The sequence below is a fragment of the Quercus lobata genome, chromosome 10, assembly GCF_001633185.2.
Source record: "Quercus lobata isolate SW786 chromosome 10, ValleyOak3.0 Primary Assembly, whole genome shotgun sequence".
NCBI classification, from domain to species: Eukaryota; Viridiplantae; Streptophyta; class Magnoliopsida; order Fagales; family Fagaceae; genus Quercus; species Quercus lobata.
This window is the reverse complement of record NC_044913.1, coordinates 19449680-19463792: the sequence shown is the minus strand read 5'-3', so window position 1 is coordinate 19463792 and position 14113 is coordinate 19449680. Positions and strand designations below refer to the sequence as shown.

Sequence of the window (14113 nt, the reverse complement as noted above, 5' to 3'; positions counted from 1 at the left end):
GTTCCATTTAAAATGTCACTATAGGTCTCCCTGAACGTAGCTATAGATCAAACTTAAATATATATATATATATATATATATATATAAATTGCATGGAACTCGAGTTCCATTTATGAGCTCAAGTTCCATGCAATTTTTTTTTTTTTTTTTTAAGTTTGATCGGGCATAACTTGATTTTAAAGCAATCGAGTTTTTCATTGAAACTCGATTTTGAGAAAATCGAGTTTCAAAACAGGAGCACGGACCTAAATAGTTTCAAAACAGGGACATATTGCTAAATTTTTAAAAAAATAAGGGCAAAATGCTAGAAATATTCCCGGAGAATTATTTCATACTTGAATACATTTCCAACACTGACAGCAACTCCCGCAAAAGCAATTATAGCAGCTCTAAAACCCATTGATGTGGTTTGACCTTTTTAATAATAATAATAATATAATTTTTATGGTATTTCCTTCCCATATACTAAAAATGTAATTCAAGGTATTTGGTTCAATATTAAGAGACTATCCTAAATCCTTGACATCTCCATTAAAAACACCAAAGCTCTTGGCAAATAAGTTTTTATATATTTATAATTATGAATTATATTCATACGTAATACATTTATATATTTTTTTTATATTTATGAATTACATATTTAATCAAAACTTTCATTACTAAGTTACATAACTTGTTAAAATGCAATTAACAGTACGTAACTCTATGATACAGTATAATTTATCGATCTGAACATCAACAATTAGACCTTGACAGAAATGTTGTAATTCTTAAAGAAAAAAGAAGTAAAGGTAGGCTGGGCCTCAAGTCCACTAAAGCAAGGAAGTTCATAAAATTCCAATTAAGGATCGGTTGTAATTACATGTTTGCCGCCATAAGTTGTAAAAATAGAGAACAAAACCACAAATCGCCATTTTGGAATTTTTAAAAGTATAAAAAAAAAATAATAATAATAATCTTCAAAGTGATTTTGAAAATAATGCTTAAAAGGTGAAAACTCAAATCACTGGACCAAACACCCTTAACGCTACGTAGTAGTAATTTATAATTTTATAAAACCATCCACAGGCAAATGTAGTAGGCAAATGTGGTGATGTTAGTAATGCGACTAAATTTATACATGGATTATCTTTTCATCCTTAAAGAAATTTGTTATGAAGTTTTACATTAGATTTTTTTTTTCTTTTTTTTTAAATGAAATTGATTTTACCAACGGCTATCAAACAGGCCAAAAACAAAAGAAAGACCATCAAACAAGCCCTTAAATTCTCTTTTTGGGACCTTCATTTTATACACAGATTGTAATGTTATTGCCCATTTAATTGCTGCCTGGGCCTCTTGTGCTGCTGTCTGGGGGCTACAGCATCTCATCCATCCATTTTGGGATCATCTTATAGGATGAAGATGGTTTGGATTGGACCCCCTAGATTAGCTTTTGTTGTACCATTATTTCTGTTCAGTGATACATCATACATATTCAGCCAAAAATCTAACACACAGTAACCAATAAAAGAATCAAACCCATTCCATACCATAGACCTTACTCTAGGACAGGTATTTACCTTACAGGTCCTTGAACCTAACCCCAAGGCACAAGAAAAAACACTGTAAGAGGAGAAAACAAACAAGATGAAAGACAAGTCGCCAGGCCAAAGTTATTAAAGAGATATTTGAAGGCACAACAAACTCATACAAAAATCAATAAAACCATCACAAATATGATTTCTTTCTTTTTTTAATTCCCAGTATAAAGATTGACACTGGGTAATTATTAGAGTAGCTTAGCCAAAAAAGAAACAAAAAAAATCTCCCCCCAGGTGGCAACACGAAGTTCATTAGTTCAAGGAAAGCCCCCACTTAGACATTATTTCGTCACCATCGAAAAACTAGAAGTAGGTTTCTGTAATTAGCCCTCAAGTGCTGATGCTCCAGAAATGATCTCAATCAATTCAGTGGTAATAGATGCTTGACGAGTTCTATCACAAAAAATCAGATAAACAATCAAGATCAGTATTGATGGAAACACAATGAATAAAAGTAGATGAGTATCATATTGTGCAAGTTGCTAAAACTGAAAGATAATAATTCAATTGGTGAGTTCTATCATGAATGATCAAGTCACTAATCTCAAACTAATGTTTAATCACTTTATCCCAAGTGAAGGAAATTTTATTGCATGTGTGTGTAAGAGAGAGAGAGAGAGAGAGAGAGAGAGAGAGAGAGAGAGACCTGTTGTAAGAAAGTGTGAGACGATCAAGCATCTCGCCAGCATTTCTGCTTGAGCTATCCATGGCAGACATCCTTGCTCCTTGCTCACTGCAAGCATTCTCCAACACCGCATTGAACAGGACCTGATGGGAATATGGAAAATAAAATTTCAACAAATCACTTAAAATCATTACAGGAATGAGAAGCAATAAGCATCTTAGTTATTGAGACTCAGACCTCATCATTCCATAGCACTGCTGCCTAGCAAATGTTAAAACATCCAATAAAACAAAAAAGTGAAACTAAATATTACAGCAACATCTGCAGCATTTAGACAATTATTGGAACACAAAATGTGGATGTTAAACTTCTTGTCCGTCAAGAGTTTAAAACCAAAGTCACACTATGGTTATTTCAAAAAGTGATGGATCTCAAGCCAACAAACTTTGGCTCAAATGGTAAGTCTCCTGTCTAAGAATGGGTGGAGGATGAGGTTGCAAATTCAAGACCCACTAGGCACATGTGTAACTTACTAACAACTCCAACCATAAAAATAAAAAAGGTGATGGGTCTCAATTCCAGTTGCTGCCAGGTCCAGCAAGAAATATTGGATTGGAACTACTACAGTACTACTCAGCAAATTATTAACATATTAGATAATTCTAGAAACTTGGTCAACAGTATCAACTCCTAGGCATGCTCAAATTTGCTATACACTAAGCCTTTACACATCAACTGTTTAGATTTGTAGTTCATACAAGAGTAACAAGAAAATTTGATTGTTACAGAAAACAGTAAGCCCAGTCCCAACTAAAAGCACTGCTCAAAAATTAAAATATTTTTAGCCTCAAAGAAAACTTACACAAGAAAATTGGAACTCTGTCAGATTTTGGAGTACTTCCGATTTTGTCTCCCCACCTTCAATCTCATAAGAGTCTAGGTCACCAAGCTTTCCCCCAGATTCAGCCTCTCTTTCCACAATCTACAAAAGCATAGCATCACATAACATTTTAAATCCAAAAGCAAAACAAGGAAAGCTAAAAAAAAAATTAATGCAAATTTATTAGAATGAAGCATTTTCATCACCTCAGGAGATAATACAGTTGCTGTTGTTGGAATAAATGAGACAACTGACTGGAACTTGTTGAAGACAACCCTCAAAGCATCATACTCCACATTCTTTAAAATGTCATCTGCCAGAACAGAGACCTGAAAGGAGAACAATTTGAATGGAACATGGGCAAAAGTGACTGCATATTTGATGATATAAAGCCTTCCACTTTTTAAAATATATATATATATATATATATACACATAAGGACTTCCATATTTGTAAATACCATAGGATTTATTTCAAATAAGCAAAAAAAAAATTCATCAAAATTGAGGAAGGTCTTATTGCAATTACAAATTATTGATTTGGCCATGTAAAGGATTTGCAAACAAAATCAGTATTAAAGAAAGAAGATAAGCTTAAGCCAAAGGCTCAACAAAGATATTGAAATCCAATAATGCTTTAATTTAAATTAAACCGGCATTCAGAAGGCCTCACATTATAAGAGCCAGATGAACAGATCTTAATCGCACTTCGAACATTCATTATTTCATTTTCTTTGATACATAACTTGGAGCTCAATATATTATTTACAACAACATAAGCCTTTCTGAATTCACATGTCATGGCTGGCCATTTAACGGATCAGCTAACAAAATTGGCATGAACCAAAGAGGATAAGCATAAGCTCAAGTCAACGGCTTAATGAAGACCTCAAAATCTGATAATGCTATAATTTAAATTAAACTAGCATTCAGAAGGCCTCACGTTACAAGACTTAAAGCCAGAAAAACCTTGTTGACCAGATGAACGGATCTTTAACCACACTTCTAGCATTCACCACTTCATTTCATTAATAGATAACTTCAAGCTTTCAATATATTTGTTAAAAATAGAAAATCTTTCTGAATTTCACATGCACATATATTCAAACAAACAAGAAAAAAGTTGCTTCTCCTACAATATTTGGAGGCAAGAAATGAAAAAGACTAACCTGTGTATAATTTAGAGGATTCTTCTGCAACTCAGTTATGGACATATCAATGTGCTTCCTGGAGTCACGTACGAATTGAGCCTTTGCCTTTTCACCCACGACAACATATTTCGCTTCTTTGTCAGGACCTGTGACAGTAGAGAAATATTTTATTTGTGGATAACAACCAATCTTTGATGATAATAAAGATACTGAAGGGCTTGCAAGAAATACCAGAAGTCAACTTGAAAAGTGCCTTGCTAGTCTTAACTGATGTAGAGTTTATTCCTCCACAAAGACCTTTGTCTGAAGAAACTGTAACAATAACACTCTTCTTGACGTCAACACCTAGGATTGCAACACAAGGAAAGAAAATTAGGGCAACAAAAAACTAAGACTGGAAGATATGTAATGATCAAAAGGGATAAAAATAAATATTAGGAAGAGAAGCCACAAGATCACGAAGAATTGCAATGTCTTCAATTTCAGGGGTGGAGCTAAGACACCTGGTAAGGGTGACTGGCTGTAAATCTACCAGATACAGCTTTAATTGAAAATCTTTGGCAGATTACTTTTAGCTGTTTCTTGTTAACCTGAATTGGCAAAATTCTAGCAAAAGGTCTTTTTCTCTAAGCCTTTTCAGCAAAAACAATATTTTGACAGCATATTAGAACGTTAAAAAAGATAGATAGATTAAAATTGGCTGCAATTTACTAAGTATGAGATGCATTATGCAATCTGTGTGTGTAAGTTTCGCACCTAGGTTTTGAACACACAACTTTACCCTTTACCTTGTGCTTACAAGGAAAGGAAGTGTTACTACAGCCAAAATGCATTGGCACTATCATCACTATCTTTTCCTAGAAGAAATGGAGACACCAGTACCCGAACCAAAACCATTAACCACTGTTGCCAACAGGCTAACAAACAAAGAGGTGTATTTTCAAAAAGATTTGGGAGAAAATCAGGCAAAAATATTCCAGCTAATGTAGATTTAGGAGATTGTGTGTGTGTGTGCGCAGTGACCAACTTCGCTTGATAAATTTGAATAAATAAATAAATAGCATCATTCCATTTTTCTCAAAAGATAAATTCATTTCACATCTTTTCATTTCAATAAACTGTGACATAAAAAAGTAAAGCATTTCAGAAGATAATTGTGCAAATGGCTTGGAATTTGGATGGAGATTATTTGATTTAAGAATCCTCAAGAATACTCATTGAGAAACACTGATAAATAGCAACACCATTTCAAAGGATCAGAACATGGGAAGCCGGTGTGCCATTATAGGCATCAGTGACCTACTTTCAGTAGGTTGATTTCCATTTCTAAAAAGGGGAATGATGACCAATTTGTACCAAACAACAGTATTTTAGTAGTTGACCTGTAAAAGGAACAGCCCAGGTTGTGAATTAGATACTGTGTCAAACAGTATCAAGTTGTTGTTTGTAGTAGCATAAACGAACAAAAGTTTGCTATCTATTATGAACTTAAAGTAACATTTGATGAAAAATAAAATATCTAGTACTTGAGAAGAAAACATGAAAAAAAAAAAAAAAAAGTATTTTAAGAAACATACTGGGAGTGTCACCAAGAAGAACAGTAAATGGCTGCCACAGGCCACGAGACTTTTCAGCTCTTGTTTGAATAGCTCTAAGTTTTGAGGCTGCAACCATCTTCATTGCTTTTGTAATTTTCTGGATACTCTTCACACTCTTCATCCGGTTCCTGACTGTATATAAAGAGCACCAACATTATCAAAAATCTCATATCTGGACAATGGTGACCATAAGGCACCAGAATGGAAATGTAAATTATATGGTGAAAGTAATTCTTACCAATTTGAGTTGAAATTGATCGCACTCCCAGAGGGGCCTGCTCCCTGCCCACCCAGGCCAATTAATTTAGTACTTTCAAAGGCAAAAAGAAATGCAAGAGTTTCATAAATCCATATTTCAAGCCATTGGCTAATAAATAGAAAAAATGTGAAACTAAAATTATTCATCGAAAATTCTATAGTTTCCTAAAGTTTAGGAAATTTTCAAACTTCTCCAAATAACAATCTTTACTTTTGCTAGCTATATTTCAAATGCATAATCCATTGCTTGGGAGGGCTCCAAGAAAAAAGCTAAAATACTACTACATACAATCTAATGTATTTGAGTAGAGGCTTTAGTTCTTTTTCTTTTCTTTTTTATGATAAGTGGCTTTAGTTCTTATGACACAAAAACAAAACAATACAGATTATTTATTTTAGATCTTCGTGATTTATTTTTTCGTTTCTTTTTATCAATTTCTTTTTTATAACATTTCCTTTATAAAGAAGAACCCTTTGGACTCGCCTCTAGCCAGAAAAACCTATGGGCAAAAAAAAAAAAACCCATGATGGGTCTTGAACACAAGACCTCAATCTCCACCTAGCACTTATAAGGGAGGAGGTGGCAGTTGAGCAAGAACTCGTCGGCCATCGGGATTTCTTTTATTAACCCTCTGTACCAAACATACCCTGAAGTATATGTGTTTTTCATTGCAAATTATAATTTCAAGTGTGCATTTCACAACTACATGATTTAACTAAACCAAATCCTTGATTTCTCAGCACCATTACATCAAAACAAAAATAACTAAAATTAATCAGAAAGCATATACAAGCTAGTGAGAACTACAGATACCATTAAGCATATACAAGCATTATCACTTATCAGCTAGAGATTAATAAGTTGGGTTTCAAATCAAATTTTAGACAACAAAAAATAAAAATAAAAATTAAAAAAATAAACCCACAATTTCAAATCGGAAAAGTTCTGGCTAGTTTCATTTTTCTATATCATTTCTTAGCAACCAAACAGAAGATTAAGACAAAAGGGAGTGGTAGAGATCGTAGTACTGTTGGATGAGAGAGGATCGGACGGCGGCGGTGATGGGTTGAGGAGAGATCAGAGGGGCGAAACGCCTCCCCTCTCGTCTGAGCGCAGCCATGGCCATTTTGCTCTGTGAATAAACCCTAGAAGTAGAAGAAGTAGGAGAGAATGTTGTAGATCGGAACTCTGTTTTCTCTGGTACTGAGCTGCAAAGCCACAGGTCAAGGTCAGGTGGGTATTTACTATTAGTTTATGGATTGGGCGATAGCTTGGGAATCAAATTACTTTAGGGCTCGTCACTCGTCAGCCATTACAATGTTACCATTTATTATCAGTGTCACATAATATTTCACAACTGAAAAGAAGAACCGACTGTTAATGATAGATAATAAAACGAGGAAATTTTTTTTAAAATCTTTCAACTCCCTCTATTTTTCAGAAAAAATGGGAAATGATATAGTTTGGTTATAAATTTAGTCATTTGTCTAGACACATGCTATTTTTTTATTGTTTAAAAAAAAAATTAATTATACGAATAACTCGCTTAAAATTATTGTATACAATTTCTTAAGCATATTTTAGTAAGTGAACACATGTCATTTTTCTATTATTGGTTATAATCCAAGTTTGTATCTAAACTTTATCCAATTGGATTTTTTATCCCATACAGTGATATTAGTATTATACATAAATGAAAATCAATAAAAACCTACGGATTCAACTATTGTAAAAATTATTATAATATTACTCTTTTACTGTTTGCCTATATTGCCTTTGCTAGCAAAAATGATAATTATTTTTTCTAGGTACAAAAGTGATAATTTATTTTTCCATGTAAACAATGAGAAATATTATTTAGACAAGGAAATGCTAAAAAAAAAAAAAAAAAGCTTGATAACATTCACATCAAGCTCTAAATACTTTTGGCTACTTTTTCTAAAATAACTCCACTATTTCCAATTTAACAAACCCATTTTTCAATACATCTACGTCAAGCTCATTACTATGCCTCTCGTTTAAATATTTATTTTATTGTTTTTTCTTTATTTATTTTATTTGTTCTCTCTCTAGCCATCGTCTCATTTTTAGTTTTTCCCCTTGTTTCCTCTCTCTCTCCAACCACTACAATGCATCAAGAGGTCATGGTCACAACTGCTAGAAATTGGCCTCTAGAAATTGGCCTGTTTGATTAAGGTATCTGAACAATAGTTTTCAGTATTTAAACACTGAAAACTGTGGGCTAAAAAAAAATACATGTTTGGCAAGGGTGTTTTTACTAGAGTGTTTGAGTTACATTATTCATTTTAGGGTGTTTAAACACTGAATTTAGAAAATTTCTCTTACTACTTTTCAGTTTTCAAACAACGTTATTCAATGATACTTTTGTAAATATGTTGAAAATCATGGACCCCACTTGATTAAACAACACATAAACTAACTTCTCTCTCTCCTCAAATAAAAAATATATATTAATTTGTACTGTGTTTGTCAGCTTTTTAAAAAAAACACACAATTATGTTTTTTCATATATCGAAACATGTTATTTGAAACGTAATACCAAACACATTTTTTGTTTTATGAATATTTTAAACACGTGTTTTCACAACACTTTTAAACCACAATTTTCACATCATTTTAAACAACGATACTAGAAACCTCTAACCAAACGGACCTAACCATTCAAGCTTCGATTGAATCAAATCTAGCTTCGTTCACTGCGACTTCATCAATCACCTACCAACTCAAGCAACTCCAACTATTATTACACCAAACCGAAGCTTCATTCACCACCACTTTGTCGCTCACCAGCCAACTCAAGTCGCTTGGAGTTTCGATTTGTGCCAATATGATATGATTTGCTTCGAAATGTAGCCCAATATGCTCTGAAAGCTTAAATGGAGTCTATGACTATGAGTATCCAATCTATGGAGAGAGAGAGAGAGAGAGAGAGAGAGAGAGAGAGAGAGAGAGAGAGAGAGAGAGAGAGAGAGAGAGAGAGAGAGAGAGAGAGAGAGCATATACACACACATATATATATACATATTTGATGAACAATACCACGATAATTGCTAAAAAAAAAAATAGTACTAGTTTTGTTGAGCTTGATGTAAGGTGATTTTTGGTTGGTTATGGAAAAACTTAGCTAAAGGTGGCATTTGTTGAACCTTTTACCAATGATTTTACAAGCTAACATAACAATAAATATGATTAGTGTCACTTTAATAATTAATAAATAAATATATAATGAATTACTTTCTTACGATCAATAAGTGTAACACATTAATTTTCAAGCAGGTTGGATGAGTTCAATCGTTAAAATGGCTAATCAAGTTGGGTGGTGAGTTGAGTTTTTTCAAAACTATCAAGCCTTCGACCTAATCCGCCTACACACACGTACACATTATGTGTGTATCTTTTTAGTATTTATCTCATATCAAATATAAGTTTTTTTTTTGGGGTTAACCTCATGATTTACATATGTTATTTTGAAAAATGAAAGAAACTTTATAGACATATTTGTAAGCATACATAATGACATGGATATGATACTCATAACTTCTTCTTTTTTTGAGGAAAAAGTTAAAAAGTATTCATTGCTTAAAACATGTGTACCTTGATAAATGAGATGATTTTTTTTTTCAATGTTTATAATATTCATAGGAATTACAAATTCTAACTTTTATCAGAAATTGATAAAAAAAAAATCTATAAAGTTTATTATATAACACATAACAAAAAGCTAACTCGCTCAATTAGCTAAGTCAAAACAACTCAAATTCTCAATCAATCCAGCCTTTTTCGAGGTTGGTAGGTCTCCTGTGATTTGAAAATTTTCCAATCCACTAAATCCGGAATGGTTGAAAATTTTACCCTCGACTTGCCCAATCCAACCCATGTACAATTCTATCCAAGCTCCTTCACGGCAAACCCCAGCCACCACCATCTCTCCACTTCTCTACCTGATCTTTCCGAACCTAACTCTCAAACTCACTCTTCGATCTACCACAGTGGTGTGGAGGCCCTGCACAATTAGACCTAGGCTCGATGTAGGAAATCGTTGACCGATCTGGTGATTCCGTGGGTTCTAGGTTGTTGTTTGGCTTTGAAATTTTCACTTTACTTCTATTATACCCAGCAAATCAAGTAATTTTTATTCTACTGTTCACGATGTTGTGATTTTTTTTGGTGGGTTTGTTGTTTGGCTTTGAAACCTTCCTCTCTCATATCTCTATTCCCTTGGTCAAGCTTTGTCGATCCTCCCCTTGGGTGCTGCTAATGTATATACAGTGGTTTTGTGTGAGTGAGATCTTGGATGTTGAAAATCAAAACTTTAGAAATTAAGTGCTGGAAATTGTTGATCCTATTTCTCTTGTGTTTTTAGTTGTATTTTGATAGATCTGTGTTTGTACTTTGATGGTATTGCTTGATTTAATTTGTATTAGTTTTCTAGGTGTATGTTCTTCATGTTAGTGAGTGAGTTTTGGGAATGAGAGTGTTTTGATCCGTTTTGGGTTTTGTTTTTTACATATTTTGTGTTAGAGTAACGGCTGAGGGAGAGGTGGGTTACGGATTACTAACGGAGGAAATCACAGGTGGGTAAAGTGTCAAAATTGAAACCACAGGTAGGCACATAGAATTAGAGGCAAACCACAGGTGGGTAAAGTGTTATTATCCCTTTTTTTTTTAATCTTTCTTTTTATTTTATTTTTTCACTAAATCTGATTTAGTAGCCTTGCGTTCAGTGCGTTGAACTCTCCAATTCGTTGCTTCCTTTAGGTTTGGGACGTCTGGGAATTTCCAGATCTGTTTGCTTTAGAGTTTAGACTGTCTTTGTTTGTTTCTTTAGTACTGATTTGATGTGTCGAGTCTACTTAGGCTTTAGTCTTCTACTAGTGTATAACGCCGTAAATATGTACAGATATATTTAAAAACAATCACAATTACATATATATAATTTAGAATCTAATTAAATCTAAACTCTTCTGTTTTTGCTTTCTATAATTTAATTGCCACCAAAAAAAAAAAAAAAAATTAGACAGAACACATGCACAAAATTGAACTTCAATTAAAATTCAATTTAGAATTTAATTGAATTTAGAATCTTTAATTTTTGCATCTAATAATTCACTTGATAAATAAATTTAAAAATTAGATAAGACACGTGGCGCAAAATTAGACCCCAATTTAGAATTTAATTAAATTTTCTCTTAACTTTGGCTATTAATATATAATATATATATATATATATATATGAATTGTTTTTAGTTATACAAAAAAAAGACTCATAAATATAAAATCATTCAAAAATTATATTTTTTATGGTTTACTTATATTAGACTCCTTTTTTTTATACTAAATTAACTCATTTGACACAAAAATTAAAAAAAAATTAGATTAGATGGGACATATGGTACAAAATTAAACTCTAATTGAAATTCAATTTTTACATTGAATTAACTCACTTGGCACAAAAATTTAAAAACTTATATTAGGTGGGACACATGACATAAAATTAGATTCTAATTTAATTTCAATTTGAAATTTAATTGAATTTTCTTTCAGTTTTACCTATAATTATATATATAGATTCCACAGAAGATGGGTAGTATACCTTTTTTATGTGGTCCAGACCCTTCTCCATAGTCCACACGTTTCACCATATTAAATTCTGCTTTTATTTTTTTTATTATTATTTTGGGAATGGGGTTCAAACAAAATCCTTTGTCCTTTTAATTTTTATGATAAAATACTATTTAGGTCTCTAAACTTTATTAAAAGTTTTTCTTTCGTCCCTAAACTTTAAAAAATTCTTTTTTCATCTCTAAACTTTGTAAAGAGTTTTTTGAATAGTATAGAGACAAAAATAAGGATAAAAAAAAAAAAAAAACATTTTCAATAGTTTAGGAATGAAAAATAAACTTCTAGTAAAGTCTAAGGACATAAATAAAACATGTTCAATAGTTTAGGGATGAAATATGAACTTTTTAATAGTTTAGGGATGAAAAATTAACTTCTTAAAGTTTAAGGATGAAAAACAAACTTTTAGTAAAGTTTAGGGACCAAAATAATATTTTACCCAATTTTTTAAATAATAAATTAATTTTTGTGAAAAAATAAAATATCAAATATATATAATTAATTACTAATAATAAATTTATAATCAAAATTAACTTATGAAAAATATGATTTTAATTATAATTCTTTAGTATTTTTTTTTTTAATTGTCTTGTTCCTTTTAGTTGTATTGTATTGTTTAATCCAATTTATTGAATGATCTAATGAATACATTATTATTGCTTTTATTTATCCAAATTGAGACTACAAGATACTTTCATGGCTAAGTAGAGCTACAATAGTATATTTTATAAATCAAGTTCTATTGCTCTATGCTTGAAGTTTTTTCTTATTTTTATATTTTTTATTCTAGTTATTATAATTTTATAGATAGTGTTTTTTTTCCTTGTAACTATTTTTTAATTAGGAATGTCTACTCGAAAATATGCATATGAATTTGAAAAACTTAAAAAAGGAAAAGAGTAGAACAATTAATTAAGTGTGGGTTTGGATCCGCGTTTCCAAACCCACGTTTGCGTTTTCTGCCGATTTTTTTTTTTCAGCGCGTGAACAGTAACATCACATGTGAGCACTGTGCAGGGGACAAAAGGCACTGTTCACGGGTCCCACGGCACTATTCACACATTTAAAAATTATTTTACTATAGTGTTTTTTGTTTCAGTTTTCAGTTTCAGCAAAAATAAGTTGTATCTAAACGAACCTTAAGTCTCAAAAAGATTCTCTAGATAAATTTGTTATTAGTAATAAAAATGATGTAACATAAAATTTAAGTGAATCTCACAAATGAACAAGAAATTCATCATGAAATTGAATACAAAAATTTAATAAGTAACTTTGCACATAAAAAAGCAAGATGAATATATTTTAAATAAACAAATATTTAAGTAATATTTTAATATATAAAATGCATCATGTAATATTCACCATACGCCCCAAATGCATAGTCGTTCCTGACTCAAGGTCCATGCTTGAAATCAAGGCTGTAATCAAATTGAGCCGAGCCAAGTATTCAATGGCCAAGCTTGGTTTGCAGTACGCATCAAATAAACAAACTCAACTTTAGACCGAACCAAGTCACAAATAATGTTCAAACTCAAACTACTCAAAAAATTGTAAATATTTGAGCATGACTTAATTCTCAAACATAAGCTCAGAGGGTATGATGTGAAATGACCAAGGTAAACACATATTGAAATGCATGCCTCCATCCTATATTTTTCTTTTCTTAAACCCATATATCAAATATGAAGAAATCATATTCCAAAAAATAGAAATTTCAAGAAATAGATATAGTTAGCTTCTATAGTTTGGTTTGGCAGCGTGTGAGTCTGTTGTGGTGGATTCAACTCAAAAAATGCACACGCTTGGAATGGCTGGATATAAATCACATTAGCAGGGTGTTTTGCATTGAATTTTGATCGACAGAAGTTGTTCAATAGAATCTTCATTCGGGAAATTCAGATATATTAACACTTACATTGCAACAGCAAGCGCAAGATGTTTAACTCAGCACCCCCCAAAAAAAAAGAACAAGAATGTTTAGATATCCTTTGTAGTATAGTAACAATAACTTGTAGTCACGTAAAATAGCCACAATACATAGAACATATTTAAGAACATGAATTCCTGACTTACATTGGTTACATAACATAATATAATCAGTGCTTCTTACATATAGATCACATAGGATATCTATTTCTTGTCTTTATTGTACACAAGGACACTTCATAAAAGCTACAATTCTAAAAAAAGAAATTACCATGCATACAATCCAAAAGAAAGTGATTATTCTTGGAACAATTCAAACTGATAATTTAATAGGTGCATTTAAAATAAATAGCCTTTTGGAGGTGAGAATCATTTATAGTAATAACCCAGTGAGGCAGTGGTGGAGACTAAGCTGGTGAATGTGCTGACTCATGGAGGTATGGAGGAAGTGA

The 14113-nt window shown here is 32.0% G+C and overlaps 1 protein-coding gene across 1 annotated transcript; it reads right to left on the bottom strand.

Annotated features, from left to right (window-relative positions):
- Positions 1-1632: 1632 nt before the first annotated feature.
- LOC115963942 (ATP synthase subunit gamma, mitochondrial-like) lies at positions 1633-7391 on the bottom strand. The gene is made up of 9 exons (XM_031083193.1): positions 7124-7391; positions 6075-6118; positions 5816-5968; positions 4470-4583; positions 4257-4384; positions 3295-3417; positions 3071-3190; positions 2230-2351; positions 1633-1976 (listed from the first exon to the last, which is right to left on the bottom strand). The coding sequence occupies exons 1-9, from the start codon at positions 7219-7221 to the stop codon at positions 1907-1909; spliced, it is 972 nt and encodes a 323-aa protein (XP_030939053.1). The 5' UTR covers positions 7222-7391; the 3' UTR covers positions 1633-1906.
- Between the last annotated feature and the right edge of the window lie 6722 nt (positions 7392-14113).